This window comes from Balaenoptera physalus, assembly GCF_965194825.1.
Source record: "Balaenoptera physalus genome assembly, chromosome: X".
Taxonomy (NCBI): Eukaryota; Metazoa; Chordata; class Mammalia; order Artiodactyla; family Balaenopteridae; genus Balaenoptera; species Balaenoptera physalus.
The window spans coordinates 62,551,585-62,577,587 of record NC_138903.1 but is presented as its reverse complement, the minus strand read 5'-3'; the positions used below and the strand labels follow the sequence as shown (position 1 = coordinate 62,577,587).

The 26,003-nt window shown below is 42.3% G+C and overlaps 2 protein-coding genes across 3 annotated transcripts in view; one reads left to right on the top strand and one right to left on the bottom strand.

Moving 5' to 3' along the window:
• The window catches only part of ERCC6L (ERCC excision repair 6 like, spindle assembly checkpoint helicase), a 52,626-nt gene extending 26,680 nt beyond the window's left edge, over window positions 1–25,946 (top strand). Inside the window, exon 2 of one of the 2 annotated variants that reach the window (XM_082445966.1) lies at window positions 19,176–25,946. In XM_082445966.1, coding sequence (XP_082302092.1) covers window positions 19,176–22,857 — 3,682 coding nt within the window. In that variant the 3' untranslated portion in view covers window positions 22,858–25,946. Of the gene's footprint in view, window positions 1–10,197 lie in introns of both variants that reach the window. The other variant, XM_082445965.1, reaches the window with a different exon arrangement.
• Window positions 1–26,003, bottom strand: part of PIN4 (peptidylprolyl cis/trans isomerase, NIMA-interacting 4) — a 57,349-nt gene that overhangs the window by 22,173 nt on the left and 9,173 nt on the right. The gene's annotated exons all lie outside the window — the stretch shown is intronic.

Genomic DNA, 26,003 nt, shown 5'->3' with positions numbered 1-26,003 from the left:
TGGTTTGGTCCAGATAGTTCTTGTCTGGAATCCCAAGCCAGTGACACAGATAATAAATGCTACAGAAAGCCTTACACTGTTTTAAGTGATAGGGGAAACAGAGTACATATATGGACAGTGTTAAGACCCAAATCAAACCTTATGGTAGGGTTCTATCCTGAGAGCCCTAGGCTTACCATTTTTGGGGTGGGGGCAGGCGAAAGCATTTGGAGAAGAGATACAACCAAAGTTGATGGTACTTTTTCTTTCTGAGATAAACCAGAAGTCACGAACTGGCAGCCCATGAGCCATGTTCACAGATAAGTTTTATTTGTCCTGCCCAGTGTTTTAAAAATGTATGCACTAGTTACCATTTAAAAATCAGGAGAATTCACGTAAAAATCAGAATTTCCAACTGTATTTCAACCATCAGAAGATATTGGCAACTCTGGGTTCTTATTTCTGTGCTGCAATTACCATCTGGAGATGAATAGCAGCGTGCCCCCTTTACATGGGGCACATGCCCCAGTGTTGCTTTTCATACAGCAGCTTCACTTGTTTCTGTTACTTGCCTTGTCCCTGTAAGTCTTTGCTTTATGACCTCTATACTTTGGGTGTATTTGGCAAGGACCAAACCTGAAGAGTTAAAATAGAATTCTGTAAGATTCGAGGCCCACTGCTCTTCATCCCTGAGTTCCCCTCTTGTATGCTCTAATAGCCCTCTATACTTTTCCTTCATAGCCATTACTACAGTTTGTAGCTAGTTATTTATGTGATTCTTTGGTAAATGTCAGTCTCCTGTACTATGAGCTGCACAAAGGCAGAGACCTGTTTTGCTCTTAGGTATATCTCCAGCATTTAGCACAATGCTTGACATGTGGTAAATGCTTAATACATATCTGATGAACAACTGAATGTTTCTTAGCTTATTTTGGTTAGTCAAATGTCCTCCAACCACAGTGGTTACAATTTCACCAGTGGAGAACCTATAAACATTGGGTGATTATCACAGGAGAATATTCTGAGCGAGAGCTTACTGGAGCATTACTGGGGATTGGTGCCTTCATGCTACCTGTGATTAGAGCTAATTGAGGAGCAGTTATGTCTCAGGATCTAAGCTTCTGCTGGGCCTTATGGCTAAGCTCAAGTTCCTCCATTAAGATCTCTAGTAGCCTGAGGTTTTGGCTACCAGAACAAGGCTGTTTTTAAATAAGGCTGCTTATAAAAGCACTTAAATTATATTAATGTTGAAGTGACTTTCTCTGAATTCTGCTTCATATGTTGTTTCGAAGGCAGTGATTTTCAAACCACACTCCAGGTCTTAGATGGTCAGGCAGATTACAGTCTGCTAATGTATGGTTAGTGGAAGAAGGTTTCGGAGAGTTGCAAACTCCTGGAAAGACAAAAGACTGCCCATTGTATCTGAAAGATGCTTGCTTTCTCTTAACTTTCTGAGTATCTATCCTGATCTCACCATTCCATGCCTTCAGTGAACATTTACCAAATGCCTCCTGTGGACCACACTGCTGGTTGCTGAGGATGCAATGATGAAGAAGACACATGTCCTTATAGTTTAGTGTGGAAGAAAGCAAACGGAAAAATTTTTTTAAAATTTTATTTATTTATTATTTAATTTTATTTATTTATTTATTTATTTATTTATTTATGGCTGTGTTGGGTCTTCGTTTCTGTGCGAAGGCTTTCTCTAGTTGCGGCAAGTGGGGGCCACTCTTCATTGCGGTGCGCGGGCCTCTCACTATCGCGGCCTCTCTTGTTGCGGAGCACAGGCTCCAGTCGCGTAGGCTCAGTAGTTGTGGCTCACAGGCTCCAGACGCGCAGGCTCAGCAATTGTGGCTCACGGGCCTAGTCACTCTGTGGCATGTGGGATCTTCCCAGACCAGGGCTCGAACCCGTGTCCCCTGTATTGGCAGGCAGATTCTCAACCACTGCGCCACCAGGGAAGCCCGCAAATGGAAAATTTCATGATAAATATAAATACAGAGGATGTGTCCCTAATCCAGACTTCGTGTGTGTGTGTGTGTGTGTGTGTGTGTGTGTGTGTGTGTGTGTGTGTGTGTGAGAGAGAGAGAGAGAGAGAGAGGGAGAAGGGGAGAGTTGTCAGAGAAGGCTTGTTAGAAAAAAATACTGACTTTTAAAGGATGAGCGGGGGGCTTCCCTGGTGTTGGATTAGGGCCCACCCTCATCCAGTATGACTTCATCTTAACTTGATTACATCTGCAAAATACTCTATTTTCCCAAATAAGGTCACATTCACATGTTCCAGGTCAACATGAAATTTGGGGGGATACTATTCAACCCAGTAGGAAGCCACTGCTGTGGATAAAATCTTCTGGGGGAAAGTACATAGAGTCAGAAGGACAGAAGGGCAATGACAACAAAAAGATCCTTGGAAATATCAATGTTTATATGGGGACAGTCAGAGGGGGAGGAATTCAAGATGCAGACTGAGAAGGAATGGTTAGAGAGGTAGGAAGAAATCTAGGAGAGAGTGTTGTGTGCCACTGTACCCAAGGAGGAGGGAAAAGTTAACGAGGGGGATGATGGTTAGTGGGTTTTTTTGGCCACGCATTACTGGCATGCAGGATGTTACTTCCCCGACCAGGGATCAAACCCGCACCCCCTGCAGTGGAAGCGTGGAGTCTTAACCACTGGACCACCAGGGAAGTCCCATGGTGGTTTGGTTTTATTTATTTATTTTTTATTTAAAAACATATTTATTTATTTGGCTGTGCCAGGTCTTAGTTGCGGCACGTGGGATCTTCGTTGCGGCGTGCGGGATCTTTAGTTGCAGCATGTGGGATCTAGTTCCCTGACCAGGGATTGAACCTGGGCCCCCTGTATTCGGAGCACGGAGCCTTAGCCACTGGTCCACCAGGGAAGTCCCTCAGTGCTTTTAAATGCAGCAGAAAGGTCAAGAAAGACCAAGAAGTGGCCATTGAGTTTGGCAATATGGAGGTCATTGGTGCCTTTGGTGAAAACAGTTGCATTAGGGTGCTTGGGTAAGAAGCCAAATTGCAGTGTGTTGAGTTATGACTCCCAGTTATGTGTGCCTTTAAACTGAGAGGCAGCAGTCTATGGGCAAAGCAGGCCCCCGTTTTTTTTTGACCCACCACTCAGATTCTATTATTAACATTTCACTATATTTGTTTTTATCACATATCTACTGTACCAATCCATCTTATTTTTTGGATGCATTTCAAAGTAAGTTGCAGACATCAGGATATTTCCTCCCGCTTCAGCATACTTACCATTAACTAGATTTCAATATTTTAGGTTTTTTTTTCTTTTGAAGTAAAATTTACATACCAAGAAATGGACACACCTTAAGTGTACATTTATTGAGTTTTGACAAATGCATACACCTGTGTAACCCAAACCCTTGTCAAGGTATAGAACATTATCATCACCCCAGAAAGTTCCCTTATGCCCCTTCCCAGGCAATCCCCACTCCCACCTTCTACCTCCAGAGGCAACCACTGCTCTGATGTTTTCTACCACAGATTAGTTTTGCCTATTACAGAACTTCACATAAGTAAAAAAATCACACTGCTTCTACTTTTATACCTGGCTTCTTTGGCTCAGCATAATGTTTTTGAGATTCATACATGTATGAATTCATGCATGCTTTCATACATATGGTAGTTCATTCTTTTCTGTTATCGAGTAGTATTCTATTATTTGAATATACCACAGATCGATAATTCAAGCTGACGGACATTTGGGTTGTTTCCATTTTTTGGCTATCAAGAGTAAAGCAGGGCTTCCCTGGTGGCGCAGTGGTTGAGAATCTGCCTGCCAATGCAGGGGACACGGGTTCGAGCCCTGGTCTGGGAGGATCCCACATGCCATGGAGCAACTAGGCCCGTGAGCCACAACTACTGAGCCTGCGCGTCTGGAGCCTGTGCTCCACAACAAGAGAGGCCGCGGCAGTGAGAGGCCCGCGCACCGCGATGAAGAGTGGCCCCCACTTGCCACAACTAGAGAAAGCCCTCGCACAGAAATGAAGACCCAACACAGCCAAAAATAAATAAATAAATTAATTTAAAAAAAAAGAAAGAGTAAAGCAAGGGGACTTCCTGGCAGTCCAGTGGTTAAGACTTCGCCTTCCAATGTAGGGGGTGTGGGTTCAGTCCCTGGTCAGGAAGCTAAGATCCCACATGCCTTGGGGCCAAAAAAACCAAAACATGAAGCAGAAGCAATATTTTAACAAATTCAATAAAGACTTTAAAAATGGTCCACAATCAAAAAAAATTAAAAAAAAAAGAGGGCTTCCCTGGTGGCGCAGTGGTTAAGAATCTGCCTGCCAATGCAGGGGACATGGGTTCGATCCCTGGTCCGGGAAGATCCCACGTGCTGTGGAGCAACTAAGCCCGTGGGCCACAACTACTGAGCCTGTGTTCTAGAGCCCATGAGCCACAACTACTGGGCCCACGTGCCACAACTACTGAAGCCCGTGGTCCTAGAGCCCATATGCCGCAAGAAGAGAAGCCACCACAATGAGAAGCCCATGTACTGCAACGAAGAGTTGGCGGCAACAAAGACCCAATGCAGCCAAAAATAAATATATAAATAAATTTTTAAAAAGGTTTTTTTTTAAAAAAAGAATAAAGCAATGTAGGGGGGTTTTGTTTGTTTGTTTTTTATTCTTAGATGTCCATCTCACAAATGGGGCTAAGCAGGGGAAAGCTAACTATTAAATAATTAGTAATACTTGCTATTTGACTGAAATGTGGACCATATTCTCTTCTAATTTATCCCAGAGGTTGCTATTTAATAATAAGTTTGTATTTATAAGTTATTATTATAAATTATTTTCCACTTTGGTTAAAATGATCACCCCTGGAAGTAAGGCCAAAAGGCGGCCATCTTCCCAGGCTAGTTCTATGATCCGTGTGTGTGTGTGTGTGTGTGTGTGTTTTGGTTGCATTGGGTCTTCATTGTTGCACGTGGGCTTTCTCTAGTTGTGGCGAGTGGGGGCTACTCTTCGCTGTGGTGCACTGGCTTCTCATTGCGGTGGCTTCTCTTGTTGCAGAGCATGGGTTCTAGGCGCGTGGGCTTCAGTAGTTGCAGCACGTAGGCTCAGTAGTTGCGGCATGCAGGCTCTAGAGCGCAGGCTCAGTAGTTGTAGTGCACAGGCTTAGGTTGCTCTGTGGCATGTGGGATCTTCCCGGACCAGGGCTCGAACCCGTGTCCCCTGCATTGGCAGGCAGATTCTTAACCACTCTACCACCAGGGAAGTCCCAGTGATCCAGGTTTTGATGGACCAGTTTCCAATACTGGCATTCAGGTCATCTGCAGTTTTTTTTAAAAAAATATTTATTTATTTGTTTGTGCCAGGTCTTAGTTGTGGCAGGCGGGGTCCTTAGTTGTGGCTCACGGGCTCCTTAGTTGTGGCTCGCCGGCTCCTTAGTTGCAGCATGTGGGCTCCTTAGTTGAGGTAGGTGGGTTCCTTAGTTGTGGCTCGCAGGCTCCTTAGCTGCGACTCACTGGCTCCTTAGTCACGGAATGCAGGCTCCTTAGTTGTGGCATGTGAACTCTTATGGCATGCATGTGGGATGTAGTTCCCTGACCAGGGAACGAACCCGAGCCCCCTGCATTGGAAGTGCAGAGTCTTAACCACTGCGCCACCAGGGAAGTCCCCATCTGTAGTTTTTATGTCAGCCTCACATGTTTTATTGATTCTGATTGAGAATCAAAAGACTTAACAATTGTGTATGATGTATCCACATGCATCTTGAGAAGGGGACTGGATACATAGAGATGTGTCAGGGAGCTCCTTATGAGGGGGCTGGATCAGGATAGGGGAACTGAGTTCTTTTTAAAAAATTTTTGTTGAAATATAGTTGATTTACAATGTTGTGTTAGTTTCAGGTGTACAGCAAAGTGATTCAGATATATATGTGAATTAGATTCTTTTAGATTCTTTTTTAGATTCTTTTCCATTATAGGTTATGGGGAACTGAGTTCTTGTGGGAAGGACAGCAATAACTCTACTCACATGGACTGAGATTAGCAAGACCAGGCTCCTATACCACTACCAGAGGCCCTGTGGCTGGTGGTCAGGTTAGAAAAGAGCAACTTCTGGTTGCTTTGCACGTGAAGCTGATAAAGTTTTATTGGGTTGGGGTCTTTGCATTTAGTTCCCTGTCTTGTCACATTCCAGAAGAACATCATAGGGAATGTTCCAAAGGGCCCTCCAGATTAAGGAAAACCTAGTGCTTGGCTCTGCAGTTTAAGCTTGTGTCTTTTCAGCTGCTGATTTGCAAACACTGCTGTGTTTAGCAGGGCTTAGCTTTTTGGCATATAGGTATAGCATGGCTAATTGGTTTCTCCTGGTAGGAAAACTTTGCAGCATCTAAGCCTGGCATTCCCTCTGTGGAGAGGAAATGGTTCGCAAGGTATCAGGCAAGGAATGGAAAGGTGGAAGATGGGATGGGATTGTTGAGATGTTAGTTGGCTGTGGTTGAGGAAGATTTTTGCATCCAGGGAAACAGAAAGTGCTTTTGGGCAGAGATGGTTTTAAGTGGCCACTTGGGCAGGATTTCTTAAGGCAAAGGTCTTTAGGATGGGTTAGGACTCAGGGAATTAGCAGCTGGGCAGTTCTGCCAGTGAAAGGGTAGCTTTGCAGGTACAGGACTTGTAGCCCATGTTTAATGGTTGTGTCTTTTTCCTCCAGGAGTTGTTTGTATACAGTCTTTCCATATGTCCTTTAAAGCGTTCCTTAAAGGGAACCATATTCTAGGCATGTAATTTAGGGTACAATCATTAAAATGTAAAAATTTTTGTTTTGTTGTCTCTTGCTATGTAATTAAAACTCTCTTTTGGGTTGACAGTTTTGCATCTTAATAGTTCTTTAACATGTAAGCATCTTTTAAAAACTATTAAATTTTGGAAAAAATATTTGAGTCCATGAAGTATTAGCTGAGTTCTCCATATCATTAGGGATCCTGTGCATTATAGATGGACACATGATTGCAGTGGTAGTAAAAATGACATGTTTTCCTTCCAAGCCCAGGATTAAAGGTTAAGTGGCTAAATCAAACTGTATTACAGAAAGCATTGTAGTCTTGTAAATAACAAGATATCCAGAGCAGTGCTAAAAAAACAGATTTCATTTTTTTCCTCCGATTCCATTATAGGGAAAGAATACCATCCTAGGTCCAACTTTGTTGTTGGAACAGACAGGGTGGAGGGGAAGAGCTGAGATGTAGTATTAGATCTGCTAACTAGAGTGTTCCAGGGACTGGGAAGGTAGTTTGGCTGACAGCAGGGGGATTTGACCCAGCCAGAAAGTGGTTGTGTCCAACGAATACTGAAAATTCCAGTTGTGGTTCAGGCAGAAGGTTGACAAATGTGGGAGTTCCAGAGGATGGGTAGAAAGAACCCAGCAGTATGAGTCTTGGGCTGGTGGTAAGAAGTCTAGGCAGGCAGTCGCCATTTTAGAGGTTGGTGCATGATTATGGGGACTCTGGCCAAAAGCTAGGGTTCAGGGGCAGCACTTTTCTCTCTGGGGAGGAGGCCTGGCTGGAGTTAGAAGCCCAGGCTTCATAGGGGTTCAGGATACTGGGTAGATGACCGGTTCAGGAACTTGGAGACAATCTAATAGTAATAAAAAAATGACATAGACCAAGGCAGAAGACCAGTTATCCAGATGAAGACACCCTGGGGGTGAGAAGGGCCAGGACGAAAGGGAGAACACTGAATGGGTTCAGGGTCTGACTCTCAGGTAGAGGAGCCTAGTGGTCACCACTATGGCATCATGTTCGAGATCAGAGTAACAGGGAATGTAACTTAATTCTAAAGCCCACCAGAGTAGGGGCGGTGGGCAGCTAACCTGCCAGGGTAGGAATGGCAGAGTTTTGTAGCCAGTGGGCTCTTTTCTTCGTTTCTTCATCTTTTCATTCACCTGACTTTAATGAGTGTCTGCTCTAAGACCTGATCCCTATCCCTGTTATCAAGGAGTTCACAGGCAGATACACAAGCAGGCAGACACACAAATGGATAATTTTTTTAAACAAACTTTTAATTTTAGAGTAGTTTTAGATTTACAGGAATATCACAAAAATAGTACAGAGAGTTCCCATATACCCCACACCTAGTTTCCCCTATTGTTAACATCTTACATTCATTTGGTACATTAATTACAGTTAATAAACCAATACTGATACATTATTATTAACTAAATCTATACTTTATTTGGATTTCCTTAGTTTTTACCTAATGTCCTTTTTCTGTTCCAGCATCCTATCTAAGACACCACATTATGTTTAGTCATCTGTCTCTTTAGGTTCTTCTTGCCTGTGACAGTTTCTTAGACTTGCCATGTTTTTGATGACCTTGACCATTTTGAAGAGTACTGATCAGGCAGTTTGTAGACTGTTCCCCCGGCTGGGATTTGTCAATGTATTTTCTCATGATTAGACTGGGGTTTTTGGTTTGGGGCGGGGTTGGGGGGAAGACTACAGAGGTAAAGTACCCTTCTCATTAAATCGTATCAAGGGTACGTACTACCCACATGACATATCACTGTTGATGTTGACTGTAATCACCTGGCTGAGGTACTGTTTGCCAGGTTTCTTCACTTTATTTTTTTTGTTTTGTTTTGGTTTTTGGCTGCACTGCACGGCTTGTGGGATCAAACCATGCCCCCTGCAGTGGAAGCTGGAATCCTAACCACTGGACCACCAGGGAATTCCCAGTTTCTTCACTTTAAAGTTACTCTTTCCCCCACTGCACCTTTCCATACTGTACTCTTTGGAAGGATGTTACTACATGCACTCCACAGCTAAGGAGCAGGAATTATGCTCCGTCTTCTTGAGGGTGAACTATCTACGTAAATTATTTGAAATTCTTCTGTATGGGAGGTTTGTCTTATCTCCTATATGTATTTATTCACTCATTTATATTAGTATGGACTCATAGATATTTATTTTATACTTTGGGTTATAATCCAGTACTACTTTATTTTTTTGCTCAAATTGTTCCAGCTATGACCATTGGGAGCTCTTTCATTTGGCTCCTGTGTCTCTTTGACATACTCCCATCATTGTGGTGTGTTGTTTGTTTGCTTGTTTTGAGTACTTCCTTACTTTCTGACAGTACAAGATGCTCCAGACTCATCTTATAGATTTTTTTTTTGAATTTTATTTTACTTTTTATACAGCAGGTTCTTATTAGTTATCTATTTTATACATATTAGTGTATATATGTCAATCCTAATCTCCCAATTCATCCCACCACCACCACACCCCACCCCCGCCACTTCCCCCCACCTTGGTGTCCATATGTTTGTTCTCTACATCTGTGTCTCTCTTTCTGCCCTGCAGACCAGTTCATCTGTACCATTTTTCTAGGTTCCACATATATGCATTAATATACAATATTTGTTTTTCTCTTTCTGACTTACTTAACTCTGTATGACAGTCTCTAGATCCATCCACGTCTCTACAAATGACCCAGTTTCATTCTTTTTTATGGCTGAGTAATATTCCATTGTATATATGTACCACATCTTCTTTATCCATTCATCTGTCAATGGGCATTTAGGTTGCTTCCATGACCTGGCTATTGTAAATAGTGCTGCCATGAGAATTGGGGTGCATGTATCTTTTTGAATTATGGTTTTCTCTGGGTATATGCCCAGTAGTGGGATTGCTGGGTCATATGGTAATTCTATTTTTAGTTTTTTAAGGAACCTCCATACTGTTCTCCATAGTGGCTGTATCAATTTACATTCCCACCAATAGCGCAAGAGGGTTCCCTTTTCTCCACGCCCTCTCCAGCATTTGTTGTTTGTAGGTTTTCTGATGATGCCCATTCTAACTGGTGTGAGGTGATACCTCATTGTAGTTTTGATTTGCATTTCTCTAATAATTAGTGATGTTGAGCAGCTTTTCATGTGCTTCTTGGCCATCTGTATGTCTTCTTTGGAGAAATGTCTATTTAGGTCTTCTGCCCATTTTTTGATTGGGTTGTTTGTTTTTTTAATATTGAGCTGCATGAGCTGTTTATATATTTTGGAGATTAATCCTTTGTCCGTTGATTCGTTTGCAAATATTTTCTCCCATTCTGAGGGTTGTCCTTTCATCTTTTTTGTATGTAGTTTCCTTTGCTTTGCAAAAGCTTTTAAGTTTCATTAGGTCCCATGTGTTTATTTTTGTTTTTATTTCCATTACTCTAGGAGGTGAATAAAAAAAGATTTTGCTGTGATTTATGTCAAAGAGTGTTCTTCCTATGTTTTCCTCTAAGAGTTTTATAGTGTCCGGTCTTACATTTAGGTCTCGAATCCATTTTGAGTTTATTTTTGTGTATGGTGTTAGGGAGTCTTCTAATTTCATTCTTTTACATGTAGCTGTCCAGTTTTCCCAGCACCGCTTATTGAAGAGGCTGCCTTTTCTCTATTGTATATTCTTGCCTCCTTTATCGAAGATAAGGTGACCATATGTGTGTGGGTTTATCTCTGGGCTTTCTATCCTGTTCCATTGACCTATATTTCTGTTTTTGTGCCAGTACCATATTGTCTTGATTACTTTAGCTTTGTAGTATAGTCTGAAGTCAGGGAGTCTGATTTCTCCAGCTCCGTTTTTTTTCCCTCAAGACTGCTTTGGCTATTCGGGGTCTTTTGTGTCTCCATACAAATTTTAAGATTTTTTTGTTCTAGTTCTGTAAAAAATGCCACTGGTATTTTGATAGGGATTGCATTGAATCCGTAGATTGCTTTGGGTAGTATAGTCATTTTCACAATATTGATTCTTCCAATCCAAGAACATGGTATATCTCTCCATCTGTTGCTATCATCTTTAATTTCTTTCATCAGTGTCTTATAGTTTTCTGAGTACAGGTCTTTTGTCTCCCTAGGTAGGTTTATTCCTTGGTATTTTATTCTTTTTGTTGCAATGGTGAATGGGATTGTTTCCTTAAGTTTTCCTTCTGATCGTTCATTGTTAGTGTATAGGAATGCGAGATATTTCTGTGCATCTTATAGATTTCTTGCCACAGCCCTAGAATCAGCCATTTTTCCAAGGAGGCCCGGTTCTTTTTATTGGCAAATGGTATTAGAAACCAAGATATGGGTGCTACCTGGAGGGGTGGGATAGGGAGGGTGGGAGGGAGATGCAAGAGGGAGGGGATATGGGGATATATGTATACGTGTAGCTGACTCACTTTGTTATACAGCAGAAACCACTGTAAATCAATTATACTCCAGTAAAGATGTTAAAAAAAAGATATGGGTGCTAAGTGTACTTGTTGCTGCTGGGGTTTCTTTGCTTCTAGGCCCTGTTAGCTGACAGAGCAAGGAAATATGTGTATATACTAACCCATGTGTATACACAGGTCTGTAAATATTTCTAGGTGTAACTATCTGTATTTATGTTGAACGTGGGTTTGTACTGATGTCTCCAACTCTGATCCATTACCACATGGATCATTCTAACCTCCTCTTGCCAATCTGTAAAATCCCACTCCGACAGTCAGAAACCTGGCTCCCACTCTCTGCCATCCATTTACTTAATTCTTCAACTCTAGTATACATGCATTGCAGTATCAGAATTGTTAGCTTATAACCCCCATGGGAAACAACTTTATCCACTAGAGTACATGCTTATGTTGTTTCTTTTGGTTTTAGTCTTACAGACTTCATTCATTTCCTAGGTTACTTAGGTCAGCACCTTTTCCCTCCACCCCCTTCAATGAGGTTTTTTCATACATTTGTAATACAGCTAGATTGTTTTGTAATGATTTTAATACAATATGTTAAATGTACTGATAGAGATGAACACATAGAGGAGTACTGAGGTGAAACAACTGATCCAGATGGGGGATAGGGTAGGGATGAAAGGCATCCTAGAGGAACTGCAGGTGAGGCCTGATCTTAAAGCAGCTTTTAAAGTGTGGTCTCTGGACCAGAAGCATTAGCATTACATGGGAACTGTACAGAACTACAAATTCTTGGGCCTCACTACAGAATCAGAAAATCTGGTGTTGGGGTCCAGCAATCTGTGTTTTAACAAGCCCTCCAGGAGATTCTACAGAACATTGAGAATCACTGTCTTAAAGAATGAGTTCAGGACTTCCCTGGTGGCGCAGTGGTTAAGAATCTGCCTGCCAATGCAGGAGACACGGGTTTGAGCCCTGGTCCGGGAAGATCCCACATGCCGCAGAGCAACTAAGCCTGTGTGCCACAACTACTGAGCCTGTGCTCTAGAACCTGTGAGCCACAACTACTGAGCCCGTGCACCGCAACGAAGAGGAACCCCTGGCTTGCCGCAACTAGAGAAAGCCTGCGCTCAGCAATGAAGACCCAATGCAGCCATAAATAAATAAATAAATAAATAAATAAATAAATAAATTAATTAATTAATTAAAAAAAAAAAGAATGAGTTCATTGAGGTAAGCTTGGTGAAAGGAGAGGCGTGTACTCCAGAAAAGGAAGGTGGTGTGAGCTTAAGCTTTACAGGCCATAGCACAGTATGATGGGCATAAGGGGTTAAAATAAAATGTTTGAGGCAGGAGGTGGCAGAAGTTAAGGCAGAGAGGTCAGCAGTTCCTGGCTGTATCAGTCAAGGCTTGGAATGCCAAGCTAAGGAGCTTAAACTTCATTCTGTAGGCCATAGGAAGCCACTGAAGATTTTTTTTTTTTTTGGCTGCTTTGGGTCTTGCTGCATATGGGCTTTCTCTAGTTGCGGCGAGCGGTGGCTACTTTTCGTTGCGGTGCTCGGGCTTCTCATAGCGGTGGCTTCTCTTGTTGCGGAGCACAGGCCCTAGAGCACACAGGCTTCAGCAGTTGTGGTGCGTAGGCTCAGTAGTTGTGGCTCGTGGGTTGTGGAGCGCAGGCTCAGTAGTTGTGGCACATGGGGTTAGTTGCTCCGCGGCATGTGGGATCTTCCTGGACCAGGTATCGAACCCGTGTCCCCTGCATTGGCAGGCGGATTCTTAACCACTGCACCACCAGGGAAGTCCCAAGATTTTTGTTTTGTTTTGTTTTGTTAACAGCTTCGTTGAGGTATCATTCTCATACCATACATTTCACCGATTTAAAATGTACAATTTAATAATTTTTAGTATGTTCAGAGTTGTGCACCCATCACCACAATTAGTTTTAGAACATTTTCATCACCCCAAAAGAAATTCCTTACCCTTTAGCCATCATACGTACCACCCCCAAGTCCATGAATCCCCCAGCCCCCCAGCCCCTGGCAACCACTAATCTACTTCTTCTGTGAATTTGCCTGTTCTGGACATTTCATATAAATGGAATCATAAAATGCGTGGCCTTTTGTGACTGGCTTTTTTTTGGTATGTATAGTTGATATACAGTATTATGTAAATTACAGATGTACAATATAGTGATTCACAATTTTCAAAGGTTATACTCCATTTATAGTTATTATAAAATATTGGCTATATTCCCTGTGTTGTACAATATATCATTGTAGCTTATTTTATACCTAATAGTTTGTACTTCTTAATCCCCTACCCCTATATTGTCCCTCCCCCATCCCTCTCCCCACTGGTAACCACTAGTTTGTTCTCTGCATCTGTGAGTGACTGGCTTATTATTTCATGCAGCAAAATGTTTCCACGACTCATTCATGCTGTAGCATGAATCAGTATTTCATTCCTTTTTATGGCTGCATAATATTCCATTGTGTGGATATACCACATTTTTATCTATTCATCAGTTGATGGACATTTGTGTTACTTCCCCTTTTGGCTTTGTGAATAATATAATACTGCTATGAACATTTATGTACAAGATTTTCTGTGATCAAATGTTTTCATTTCTCTTGAGTATGTACCTGGGAGTAGAATTCCTAAATCACATGGTAACTCTATGTGTAACTTTTTGAGGAACTGACAGACTAATTTCCAAAGCAGCTGCACCATTTTACATTCCTACCAACAGTGTTAATAGAGTTCCAATTTTTCCACGTTGCTGCCAACACTTGGTAATTTCTCTCTTTTTGATTCTAGCCATCCTAATGGGCATGAAGTGGTATCATTGTGGTTTTGGTTTGCATTTCCCCTGATGACTAATGATGTTGAGCATCTTTTCATGTGGTTATTGGCTATTTGTATATCTTCTTTGGAGAAATGTCTAGTTAGATCCTTTGACCACCTTAATTGGGTTATTTGTTTTTTGTTTTTTTTTTGGCCGCGCTGCGCGGCTTGCAGGATCCTAGTTCCCTGACCAGGGATCAAACACGGGGCCACAGCACTGAAAGCGCTGAGTCCTGACCACTGGACCGCCAGGGAAGTCCCTATTTGTCTTTTAATTATTGAGTTGTTAGAGTTCTTTATATATTCTAGGTAAAAATCCTTTATCCAGGTACAAGATTTGCAAGTATTTTCTCTCATTCCTTTGGTTGTCTTTTCACTTTCTTCATGGTATCCTTTGAAGCACAAAAGCTTTTAGCTGTTTTTTTAAGAAATATTTTATTTATTTATTTATTTGGCTGTACCAGGTCTTAGTTGTGGCATGCAGGCTCTTCAGTTGTGGCATGCATGTGGGATCTAGTTCCCTGACCAGGGATCAACCCGGGTCCCCTGCATTGGGAGTGTGGAGTCCTATCCTCTGGACCACCAGGGAAGTCCCCAAGTTTTTAGCTTTTATGAAGCCCAATTTATTTTTCCCTTTGGTTGCTTGTGTGTTTGGCATCATATCTAAGAAACCATTGCCAAATCCAAGGTCATGGAGATTTATACTTATATTTTCTTCTAAGAGGTTTGTAGTTTTAGCACTTATATTTAGGTCTTTGATTCATTTTGAATTAATTTTTGTGTATGGTGTGAGGTCGGGGACCACTTTCATTCTTTTGCACATGGATATTTAGTTGAAAAGACTATCCTTTCCTCAGTGAATTGTTATGGCATCCTTTCAAAATCTTACCAACTGTAAACCACTGAAGAATTTTAAGCAGAAGAGTGACTATTTCTTTTATGTTTTAAGACAGTATCACTGGCTGCTATGTAGAGAATGTATTAGAGGGGCCAAGAGTGGATGTAGGGAGACCAGTGAGTAGGAAGTTGCAGTTATCCAATCCAGAGATGATGGTGACTTGGACCACAGTAGTAGTAGAGATGGGAGAGAAAGACACAGGTTATATTTGTTTTTGTTTGTTTGTTTGTTTTTTAGCATCCTTATTGGAGTATAATTGCTTTGCACTGGTGTGTTAGTTTCTGCTGTATAACAAAGTAAATCAGCTATACATATACATACATCCCCATATCTCCTCCCTCTTGCATCTCCCTCCCACCCTCCCTATCCCACCCCTCTAGGTGGACACAGAGCACCGAGCTGATCTCCCTTTGCGATGCGGCTGCTTCCCACTAGCTATCTATTTTACATTTGGTAGTGTATATATGTTCATGCCACTCTCTCACTTCGTCCCAGCTTACCCTTCCCCCTCCCCATGTCCTCAAGTCCATTCTCTATGTCTGCGTCTTTATTCCTGTCCTGCCTCTAGGTTCTTCAGAACCATTTTTTTTCTTTTTTAGATTCCATATATATGTGTTAGCATACGGTATTTATTTTTCTCTTTCTGACTTACTTCACTCTGTATGACAGTCTCTAGGTCCATCCACCTTGCTACAAATAACTCAATTTCGTTTCTTTTATGGCTGAGTAATATTCCACTGTATGTATGTGCCACATCTTCTTTATCCATTCATCTGTTGATGAACATTTAGGTTGTTTCCATGTCCTGGCTATTGTAAATAGAGCTGCAATGAACATTGTGGTACATGACTCTTTTTTTTCAATTTTTAGGACCTTTATATAATTTTTTTCTGGAATATTTACATTAGTGACACTTACCCATACAGTATAACCTAAGAATGTTTATCACCATTCATCTGACAATGTAATTTAACATACCAAGCAATCCTAATTAGTTTCATAGCTCTTTCTGAGATGGCTCAGGGGCCCTTTGGAAAACTCCAAGCTAGCTAGAGAAAGAAACTTACAATCTGTGGTCAAGAGCAGCTCAGTATTGCAGGAAACTTTGTTCTCTTAACAGAGGGCAAATCAAACTTCAGTCTTGCACCAGCTTACTTTTAACCATAAAGTTCACTTAATTAAATTCACTCTACTCTTAGCCAATCCTGATCACACACAAAACTCTCTTTTCCAAGGTTCCTTTTCCATGCACCTTCTACAAGTTTTATCTGTATTAGTTTAGAAATATAAAGCTTCAAGACATGATCATCCTCTTTCACACTTTCCTGGGTTCTGTGAGTCATTCTAGTGAATTATCGAAGCTGAAGGTGTCACAGGAACGCCTGAATTTATAGCCAGTCAATCAGAAGTGTGGTGGCTTGCGGAACCCCTGAGACTTGCAGCTGGCGTCTGAAGTGGGGGCAGCCTTGGAGTCTGACACTAACCCCAGGTGTTTAGAGTCAAGACTAAATCGCAGTACACTGAGCTGAGTTTCCACCAGATTAATGGCTGAATGACTCTTTTTGAATTATGGTTTTTTCAGGGTATATGCCCAGTAGCAGGATTGCTGGGTCATATGGTAGTTCTATTTTTAGTTTTTTAAGGAACCTCCATACTGTTCTCCATAGTGGCTGTATCAATTTACATTCCCACCAACAGTGCAAGAGCGTTCCCTTTTCTCCACACCTTCTCCAGCATTTATTGTTTGTAGATTTTTTGATGATGGCCATTCTGACTGGTGTGAGGTAATACCTCACTGTAGTTTTGATTTGCATTTCTCTAATGATTAGTGATGTTGAGCATCCTTTCATGTGTTTGTTGGCAATCTGTATATCTTCTTTGGAGAAATGTCTATTTAGGTCCTCTGCCCATTTTTGGATTGGTTTGCTTGTTTGTTTTTTTTTAAAATATGTTTCTATTTGGTTTTTTTTGTTTGTTTGTTTTTTGTTTTAATTAATTTATTTATCTTTGGCTGTGTTGGGTCTTCGTTTCTGTGCGAGGGCTTTCTCCAGTTGTGGCAAGCGGGGGCCACTCTTCATCGCGGTGCACGGGCCTCTCACTATCGCGGCCTCTCTTGTTGGGAGCACAGGCTCCAGATGCGTAGGCTCAGTAGTTGTGGCTCACGGGCCTAGTTGCTCCGCGGCATGTGGGATCCTCCCAGACCAGGGCTCGAACCCATGTCCCCTGCATTGGCAGGCAGATTCTCAACCACTGCGCCACCGGGGAAGCCCTGCTTTTTTTGATATTGAGCTGCATGAGCTGCTTGTATATTTTGGAGATTAATCCTCTGTCAGTTGCTTCGTTTGCAAATATTTTCTCCCATTCTGAGGGTTGTCTTTTCATCTTTTTTTTTTTTTAATTTTTTATTTATTTATTTATGGCTGTGTTGGGTCTTAGTTTCTGTGCGAGGGCTTTCTCTAGTTGGGCGAGCGGGGGCCACTCTTCATCGTGGTGCGCGGGCCTCTCACCGTCGCGGCCTCTCTTGTTGCGGAGCACAGGCTCCAGACGCGCAGGCTCAGTAGTTGTGGCTCACGGGCCTAGTTGCTCCGCGGCATGTGGGATCTTCCCGGACCAGGGCTCGAACCCGTGTCCCCTGCATTGGCAGGCAGATTCTCAACCACTGCGCCACCAGGGAAGCCCTGTCTTTTCATCTTGTTTATGGTTTCCTTTGCTGTGCAAAAGCTTTTAAGTTTCATTAGGTCCCATTTGTTTATTTTTGTTTTTATTTCCATTGCTGTAGGAGGTGGGTCAAAAAGGATATTGCTGTGATTTACGTCATAGAGTGTTCTGCCTATGCTTTCCTCTAAGAGTTTTATAGTGTCTGGCCTTACATTTAGGTCTTTAATCCATTTTGAGTTTATTTTTGTGTATGGTGTTAGGGAGTGTTCTAATTTCATTCTTTTACATGTAGCTGTCCAGTTTTCCCAGTACCACTTATTGAAGAGGCTGTCTTTTCTCCATTGTGTATTCTTGCCTCCTTTATCAAAGATAAGGTGACCATATGTGTGTGGGTTTATCTCTGGGCTTTCTATACTGTTCCATTGATCTATATTTCTGTTTTGACACAGGTTATATTTGGAAAATAAAGTTAGTAGGGCTTGGGGGACTGTTGGCTAAGGGGTGAGGTGGTTAAAAAGAGGGAGAAGTCAAGGATGACTCATATTTGGTTTGGAGGTCAAGGATTATCTTTAGATTTCTAGCTTGTATGGCTAAGTGGATGGTAGTGTCATTTATTACCACACAAATGGGGAAGCACGTTTATTTATTTATGCATTCATGCATGCTGCACCAGGTCCCAGTTGTGGCACACGGGATCTTAGTTGTGGCATGCGGGCTTCTTGGTTGCAGCATGTGGACTCTTAGTTGTGGCATGCATGTGGGATCTAGTTCCCTGACCAGGGATCGAACCTGGACCCCCTGCATTGGGAGCACAGAGTCTTAGCCACTGGACCACCAGGGAAGTGCCGAGAAGCACGTTTTAAGAGGGGAAATAATAAGTTTAATTTGGGATTAATTGAATTGGAGGTGCATGTGAAACTTTCAAGTGGAGATGTCCAGAAGGTAGTTGGAATATGGGTCTAGACTAGAGCTTGAGGGCAAGCCCTGAGTTGGAGAAAGTGCTTTGGGAGTTATGAGCACATAGGTGGGAGTGGAAGCTCTGGGAGATGATGAGGAGAGAGTAAAAGGAGTGAGAAGAGGGCCCAGGACTGAGCCCTTGCGGAGGAAGAATAGGAGCCTAAGAAGGACACAGAGAAGAAAGGGCCAGCGATGGGGGAGGAAACCAGGAGGAATCTATAGGAATCCGGTGGAAGGAGGGAATTGTAAGGAGAGAGTAATCAATAGTGTGAACAGAGGTCCAGAAAAATAAGGTCCGAGAAGTGCCCATGTATCTTCCTGTTTCCATGCTCCCACAATATAGGTTGGTTGGTTTGTTACTGTATGTGCAATAACCTTTGCACATACATTTCCTACAACTAGTGCCTGAAGTTGTTGCTGGCAGTGCCTGGTGGATATTTGTGTCTTCTTAAGTGGTGCCAGCTTTCATTGGCATCTTCTTTGCTAATCTTTCCCATCCTGAATTGAGGATATTGAAAGCTCAACTGTGGTTTGGATTCCAAAATGGACTCTAAAGTGTTCTTAGACTGAATGTTCAATCTGTTTCCTTTCTTTCTAATCTTCTACCTGTCAATCTCTCTCTATGTATATATATCTTTTTTTAAACTTTTGTTTTTTACAGATACGTGAAAGAGGCCAAAGAAGCAACTAAGAATGGAGATCTGGAAGAAGCACTTAAACTTTTCAATTTGGCAAAGGACATTTTTCCCAATGAAAAGGTGATGAGCAGAATCCAAAAAATACAGGAAGCCTTGGAGGAGTTGGCAGAACATGGAGATGATGAATTCACGGATGTGTGCAACTCTGGCCTGCTGCTCTATCGAGAACTGCACAACCAACTATTTGAGTACCAGAAGGAAGGTGTAGCTTTCCTCTATAGCCTGTATAGGGATGGAAGGAGAGGTGGTATTCTGGCAGATGATATGGGATTAGGAAAGACTGTTCAAATCATCGCTTTCCTTTCTGGTATGTTTGATGCTTCACTTGTGAACCATGTGCTACTGATCATGCCAACCAGTCTCATCAGCACGTGGCTAAAAGAATTTGTCAAGTGGACCCCAGGAATGAGAGTCAAAACCTTTCATGGTCCTAGCAAGGATGAACGTACCAGAAACCTCAGTCGGATTCAGCAAAGGAATGGTGTCATTATCACCACATACCAAATGTTAATCAATAATTGGCAGCAACTTTCCAGCTTGAATGGCCAAGAGTTCGTGTGGGACTATGTCATCCTTGATGAAGCACATAAAATAAAAACCTCATCTACCAAGTCAGCAATATGTGCTCGTGCAATCCCTGCCAGTAATCGCATCCTCCTCACAGGAACCCCGATCCAGAATAATTTACAAGAACTGTGGTCCCTGTTTGATTTTGCTTGTCAAGGGTCCCTGCTAGGAACATTAAAAACTTTTAAAATGGAGTACGAAAATCCTATTACTAGAGCAAGAGAGAAGGATGCTACCCCAGGGGAAAAAGCCTTAGGATTTAAAATATCTGAAAACTTAATGGCAATCATAAAGCCCTATTTTCTTAGGAGGACTAAAGAAGAGGTACAGAAGAAAAAGTCAAGCAACCCAGAGGTCCAGCTTAGTGAAAAGAGTCCAGATGTTGGTGCCATATGTGAAATGCCTTCCCTTTCCAGAAAAAATGATTTAATTATTTGGATACGTCTTGTACCTTTACAGGAAGAAATATACAGGAAATTCGTGTCTCTAGATCATATCAAGGAGTTGTTAATGGAGACACGCTCACCTTTGGCTGAGCTAGGTGTCTTAAAGAAGCTCTGTGATCATCCTAGGCTGCTATCTGCACGGGCTTGTGGTTTGCTGAATCTAGGAGCTGTCAAATTCTCTGTTCAAGATGAAATTGAAGGGGAAGATTCCTCAGATGTGGACCATATTGATCAAATAAGTGATGATGCACTGATGGAAGAATCTGGAAAAATGATATTTCTAATGGGCCTGCTTAAGAGACTGCGAGATGAAGGGCATCAAACTCTGGTGTTTTGCCAGTCAAGACGAATTCTAAACATCATCGAACGCCTGTTAAAGAATAGGCACTTTAAGATATTGAGAATCGATGGAACAGTTACTCATCTTGTGGAACGAGAAAAAAGAATTAGCTTATTCCAGCAAAATAAAGATTACTCTGTTTTTCTGCTTACCACTCAAGTAGGTGGTGTTGGCTTAACACTAACCGCAGCAAGTAGAGTGGTCATCTTTGACCCTAGCTGGAATCCTGCAACTGATGCTCAAGCTGTGGATAGAGTTTACCGAATTGGACAAAAAGAAAATGTTGTAGTTTATAGGCTAATCACTTGTGGAACTGTAGAGGAAAAAATATACAGAAGACAGGTTTTCAAGGACTCATTAATAAGACAAACTACTGGTGATAAAAAGAACCCTTTCCGATATTTTAGTAAACAAGAATTGAGAGAGCTCTTTACAATTGAGGATTTTCAGAACTCTGCAACCCAGATGCAGCTTCAGTCTTTGCATGCTGCTCAGAGGAGATCTGATAAGAAACTAGATGAACATATTGCCTTCCTGCACTCTTTGAGGATAGCTGGAATCTCAGACCATGATTTGATGTACACGCATGACCTATCTGTTAAAGAAGAGCTTGATGTGATCGAAGACTCTCACTATATTCAACAAAGGGTTCAGAAAGCTCAATTCCTTGTTGAATTCGAGTCTCAAAATACAGAGTTCTTAATGGAAAGACAAAAAGCTGGAAATGAGGGGATATGGCTGAGAGAACCTGTATTTCCTTCTCAAACAAAGAAGAAATGCCATGAATTAAATAAACCACAGCCTCGGCCTTCACCTCTTCTACCAACTCACCACACCCAGGAAGAAGAAATCAGTCCCCAAATGGCAAGTGTAATCATTGAGGATCTGCCCCAAGAGGGTGAAAAACAAGATCTCGCCAGGAGAAAGATGAACGTTACCACCCCACAAGATGGTAGGCACCCGTGTGCAAGTACACTTGATGCTGATTTTGTAGCTACTTTACCCAAGGGGTGTGAAGATGTAGAAGAAATTTGGACTGACTCTTTATCAGGAATGGCTCTCCAAAAAGAGGCATCGCAAGAGGGGCCTATGCAGGAGGCACAGCAAGAGAGCCCTCAGGGAAGTTTCAATTTTTTACCTAGCAAGTCAGTCAGAGCTGATCTTGGGCCAAATCTAGATCAACTAGAGGAGGATGAGATTTTACATCACTGCAATCCCTGGCCTGCTAATCCCGAAACAAAGGAATATCAAAGGCCAGAATCGAATGTATCTGTTATTAAAATAGCTGATGATGACTTAGCAGCAGCCCACAGTGCACTACAGGATGCTCAAGTGAATGAGGCCAAGTTGGAAGAGGAACCTTTAGCATCTTCAGCACAGTATGCATGTGACTTCAATCTTTTCTTGGAAGACTCTGCAGACAATGGAAAAAAATTTTCCAGTCAGTCTTTGGAGCATGTGGAGAAAGAAAATAGCTTGTGTGGCTCTGCAGCTAATTCCAGAGCAGAGTCCGTGCATAGCAAAGCATGTCTCAGTGTGGATCTTTCTGAGAAAGATGATGAGCCAGAAGAAGTAGTAGTTAATGTGAAAGTCAGAAGAAAAGCTAGACGTATCGATTCAGACGATGAAGTTGAACATGATACTTTTATTACAGATACTTCAGGCACAAACCCATTCAACACATCTCCCTTCCCGTTTTTATCTGTAAAACAATTTGATGCCTCAACTCCCAAAAATGACGTCAGTCCACCTGGAAGGTTCTTTTCACCTAAAATATCTGATAGTTTAAATAAGTCTATAAACTCTAGAAGATCCCTGGCTTCTAGGAGGTCTCTTATTAATGTGGTTTTAGACCATGTGGAGGATATGGAGGAAAGACTTGACAATAGCAGTGAAGCAAAAGTTGCTGAAGATTACCTGGAGGAAGGAGCGGAGGAAAGCAGTGGTGAAGCCCCAGAGCATACAGAAGAAGATCCTTCCAGAGAAACACTGTCTTCAGAAAATAAGTCTAGCCGGTTAAGTACACCTAAGCCTGGTGCTCTGGCTCAGGAGACCTTTCCTGGTGACCCTGAGCCTTTGTCTGGTGGACAGTTGGTTGACTCTCCCCAGGATGAGGCACTGGAGGCTGCAGACGACTATGAGACTCTTGTCTTGCGTGGAAAAGAACTGAAAGAGTGTGGAAAAATACAGGAAGCCTTAGACTGCTTAGTTAAAGCACTTGACATAAAAAGCTCAGATTCTGAAGTCATGCTCATGACTTTAAGTTTGTATAAGCAACTTAATAAAACTTGAGAATATAACCTGTTTATTGTATTTTAAAACGAAACTGAGTATAAGGTAATTTGTTCCCATAATTGGATTCTTTGGGAGCATGAAGCATTCAGGCTTAAGGTGAGAGAAGTCAAAAAGGGAGTTTTTGTTTCCAACTTTTTTTTTGTAAATTTTGCCTTTACCACCTGCTTCTGCTTTCTTCTATACATATATTCTGGTATTCTGAGCACTAGGTTAATATTTCTTTACTCAAATATTCTTATATTTTTCTTTTAGGCATACTCTGTAAACGTAATAGAACTGTGTTATTTCTAGAGAAATTTTTGTAACATTACTCTGGCCATTTTAAATTTTATTCTGAAAATGATCAATTTTGTATATCACAGTTCAGATAATATTAAAGTTACTTTTCATTTACTTTCAGTGAGATGACTGATATTGGCAAATGCATATAAAAATTCATTTTGGCAGAAGTTTGTCATTAGTATTCCAGATCTAAGACCCACTTAACATGCTATTGTAGGCTCTCGGTTCACTATAGCCGAAGACTGGGATAAGCTACCTGGTGCTGGGCTTCTTTATCACCGGCACCCTACCCTGGAGTCCCTTTGCCGACCATTTGGCCATCCTTCACTCACCACCAGCTGCATTCTGACACATGCTAGCACATTATATCTTCAGGTTGTAGACTGAAAAGGAGTTTGGTTCCCTCCCAGAAACATAAAGTGCAGCACAGCACTCTGTGCTCTGTCACTGGAGAATTTATCAAGTACTGACTATGTATTAGGTACTCTACATAGGTTTCTTGTTTAATCCTTTGAGGTCGAGGGTAGCATTTCCATTTTTTAGTTGAGGAAATGGCTCAGTGAAGCTGTGACCTGCCCAAGATCACGCAGTAAGGGGTGAAATGGATTGTTAACCATGTGTTACCTAGTGAAAAGCCACTATAATAACTGACCTGCTTTTTTTTTTTCTTTTAGTTCTTTAGTTTTTCATTATTTATTTATTTATTTATTTATTTTGGCTGCACTGGATCTTTGTTGCTGTGTGCAGGCTTTCTCTCGTTGCGGCGAGCGGTGGCTTCTCTTGTTGTGGAGCATGGGCTCTAGGCATGCGGGCTTCAGTAGTTGTGTGCATGGGCTTAGTTGCTCCGAAGCATGTGGCATCTTCCCGGACCAGGGCTGGAACCTGTGTCCCCTGCATTGGCAGGCGGATTCTTAACCACTGCGCCACCAGGGAAGCCCCTAGGTTATTTATTGATAGTACAAAATTTTGCTCTTACCGAAAGAAATAATTACAGTTGCCCCTCAGTATCGAAGGGGGGGATTGCTTCCAGGACTCCCTGCAGATACCAAACTCCGCAGATGCTCAAGTCCCTCATATAAAATGGTGTAGTATTTACATATAACCTACACACATTCTCACATGTACTTTAAAATCATCTCTAGATTACTTATAATTACTTATAATACTTATAATACATATAATACTTATAATATTACTTATAATACAACATAAATATAAATTGCGAATAGTTTGTAGATACAATATAAGTGTTATGTGAATAGTTAGGCCTGTGCATGGCAAACTCAAGTTTTGCTTTTTGGAAGTTTCTGGAATTTTTTAATTAATTAATTAATTTTTGGCTGCGTTGGGTCTTCGTTGCTGCCCGTGGGCTTTCTCTAGTTGCAGCAAGTGGGGGCTACTCTTCGTTGCGGTGCGTGGGCTTCTCATTGTGGTGGCTTCTCGTTGCGGAGCATGGGCTCTAGGCGCATGGGCTTCAGTAGTTGTGGTTCATGGGCTGTAGAACGCAGGCTCAGTAGTTGTGGCGCACGGGCTTAGTTGCTCCGCGGCATGTGGGATCCTCCTGGACCAGGGCTGGAACCCGTGTCCCCTGCATTGGCAGGCAGATTCTTAACCACTGCGCCACCAGGGAAGTCCAGCCCTGTATTTTTTTTTTTAATTTTTATTTACTTATTTATTTTTTTTGGGGCTGTGTTGGGTCTTCGTTTCTGGGCGAGGGCTTTCTCTAGTTGCGGCAAGCGGGCCACTCTTCATCGCGGTGCGTGGGCCTCTCACCGTCGCGGCCTCTCTTGTTGCGGGGCACAGGCTTCAGACGCGCAGGCTCAGTAGTTGTGGCTCACGGGCCTAGTTGCTCCGCGGCATGTGGGATCTTCCCAGACTAGGGCTCGAACCCGTGTCCCCTGCATTGGCAGGCGGATTCTCAAACACTGCGCCACCAGGGAAGCCCCAGCCCTGTAATCTTTTCTTTTTTTAATGATATTCTCGTCTGCTTACATTCTTTTTATGTATGTATGTATGTATGTATGTATGTATGTATGTATGTATGTATGGCTGTGTTGGGTCTTCGTTTCTGTGTGAGGGCTTTCTCTAGTTGTGGCACGCGGGGGCCACTCTTCATCGCGGTGTGCGGGCCTCTCACTATCGTGGCCTCTCGTTGCCGAGCACAGGCTCCAGACGCACAGGCTCAGTGATTGTGACTCACGGGCCGAGTTGCTCCGCGGCATGTGGGATCTTCCCAGACCAGGGCTCGAACCCGCGTCCCCTGCATTGGCAGGCAGATTCTCAACCACTGCGCCACCAGGGAAGCCCCCAGCCCTGTAATTTTTTAAAAAATATTTTTGATCTGCAGTTGGTTGAATCTGTGAATGCAGAACCGTGGATACACACGACTGACTAATATTTTAGGGAGGGTGATATGATTGAATATATGTCATTATTGAAAAAAGTCCCAGTGATAACACTGTGTGATTCAGCAATTCATAGTCTGCATCTAACTCCAGCTCACCGTTTCCCTACATGGACTGAATGGCTGTGGCGCACAGGCTTAGTTGCTCCACGTCATGTGGGATCTTCCCGGGCCAGGGCTCGAACCCGTGTCCCCTGCATTGGCAGGTGGATTCTTAACCACTGCACCACCATGGAAGCCCCTAGAGATGGTTTCTAAATTAACTTATGGGATATACTGAGAATCAGATAAAGCAGTTCTCGGAGGGAAGGGACTAACAGGTTAAAAGGAGTCTGCTTGACTTATCTTAAAGAACCACTGACTGAATACCTACTGCCATGCACACCAACATTTACCCACCTGATTCTGCACCCACAAACCTATGATGACAGAGTTCATAAAATACAAGGATTATTCA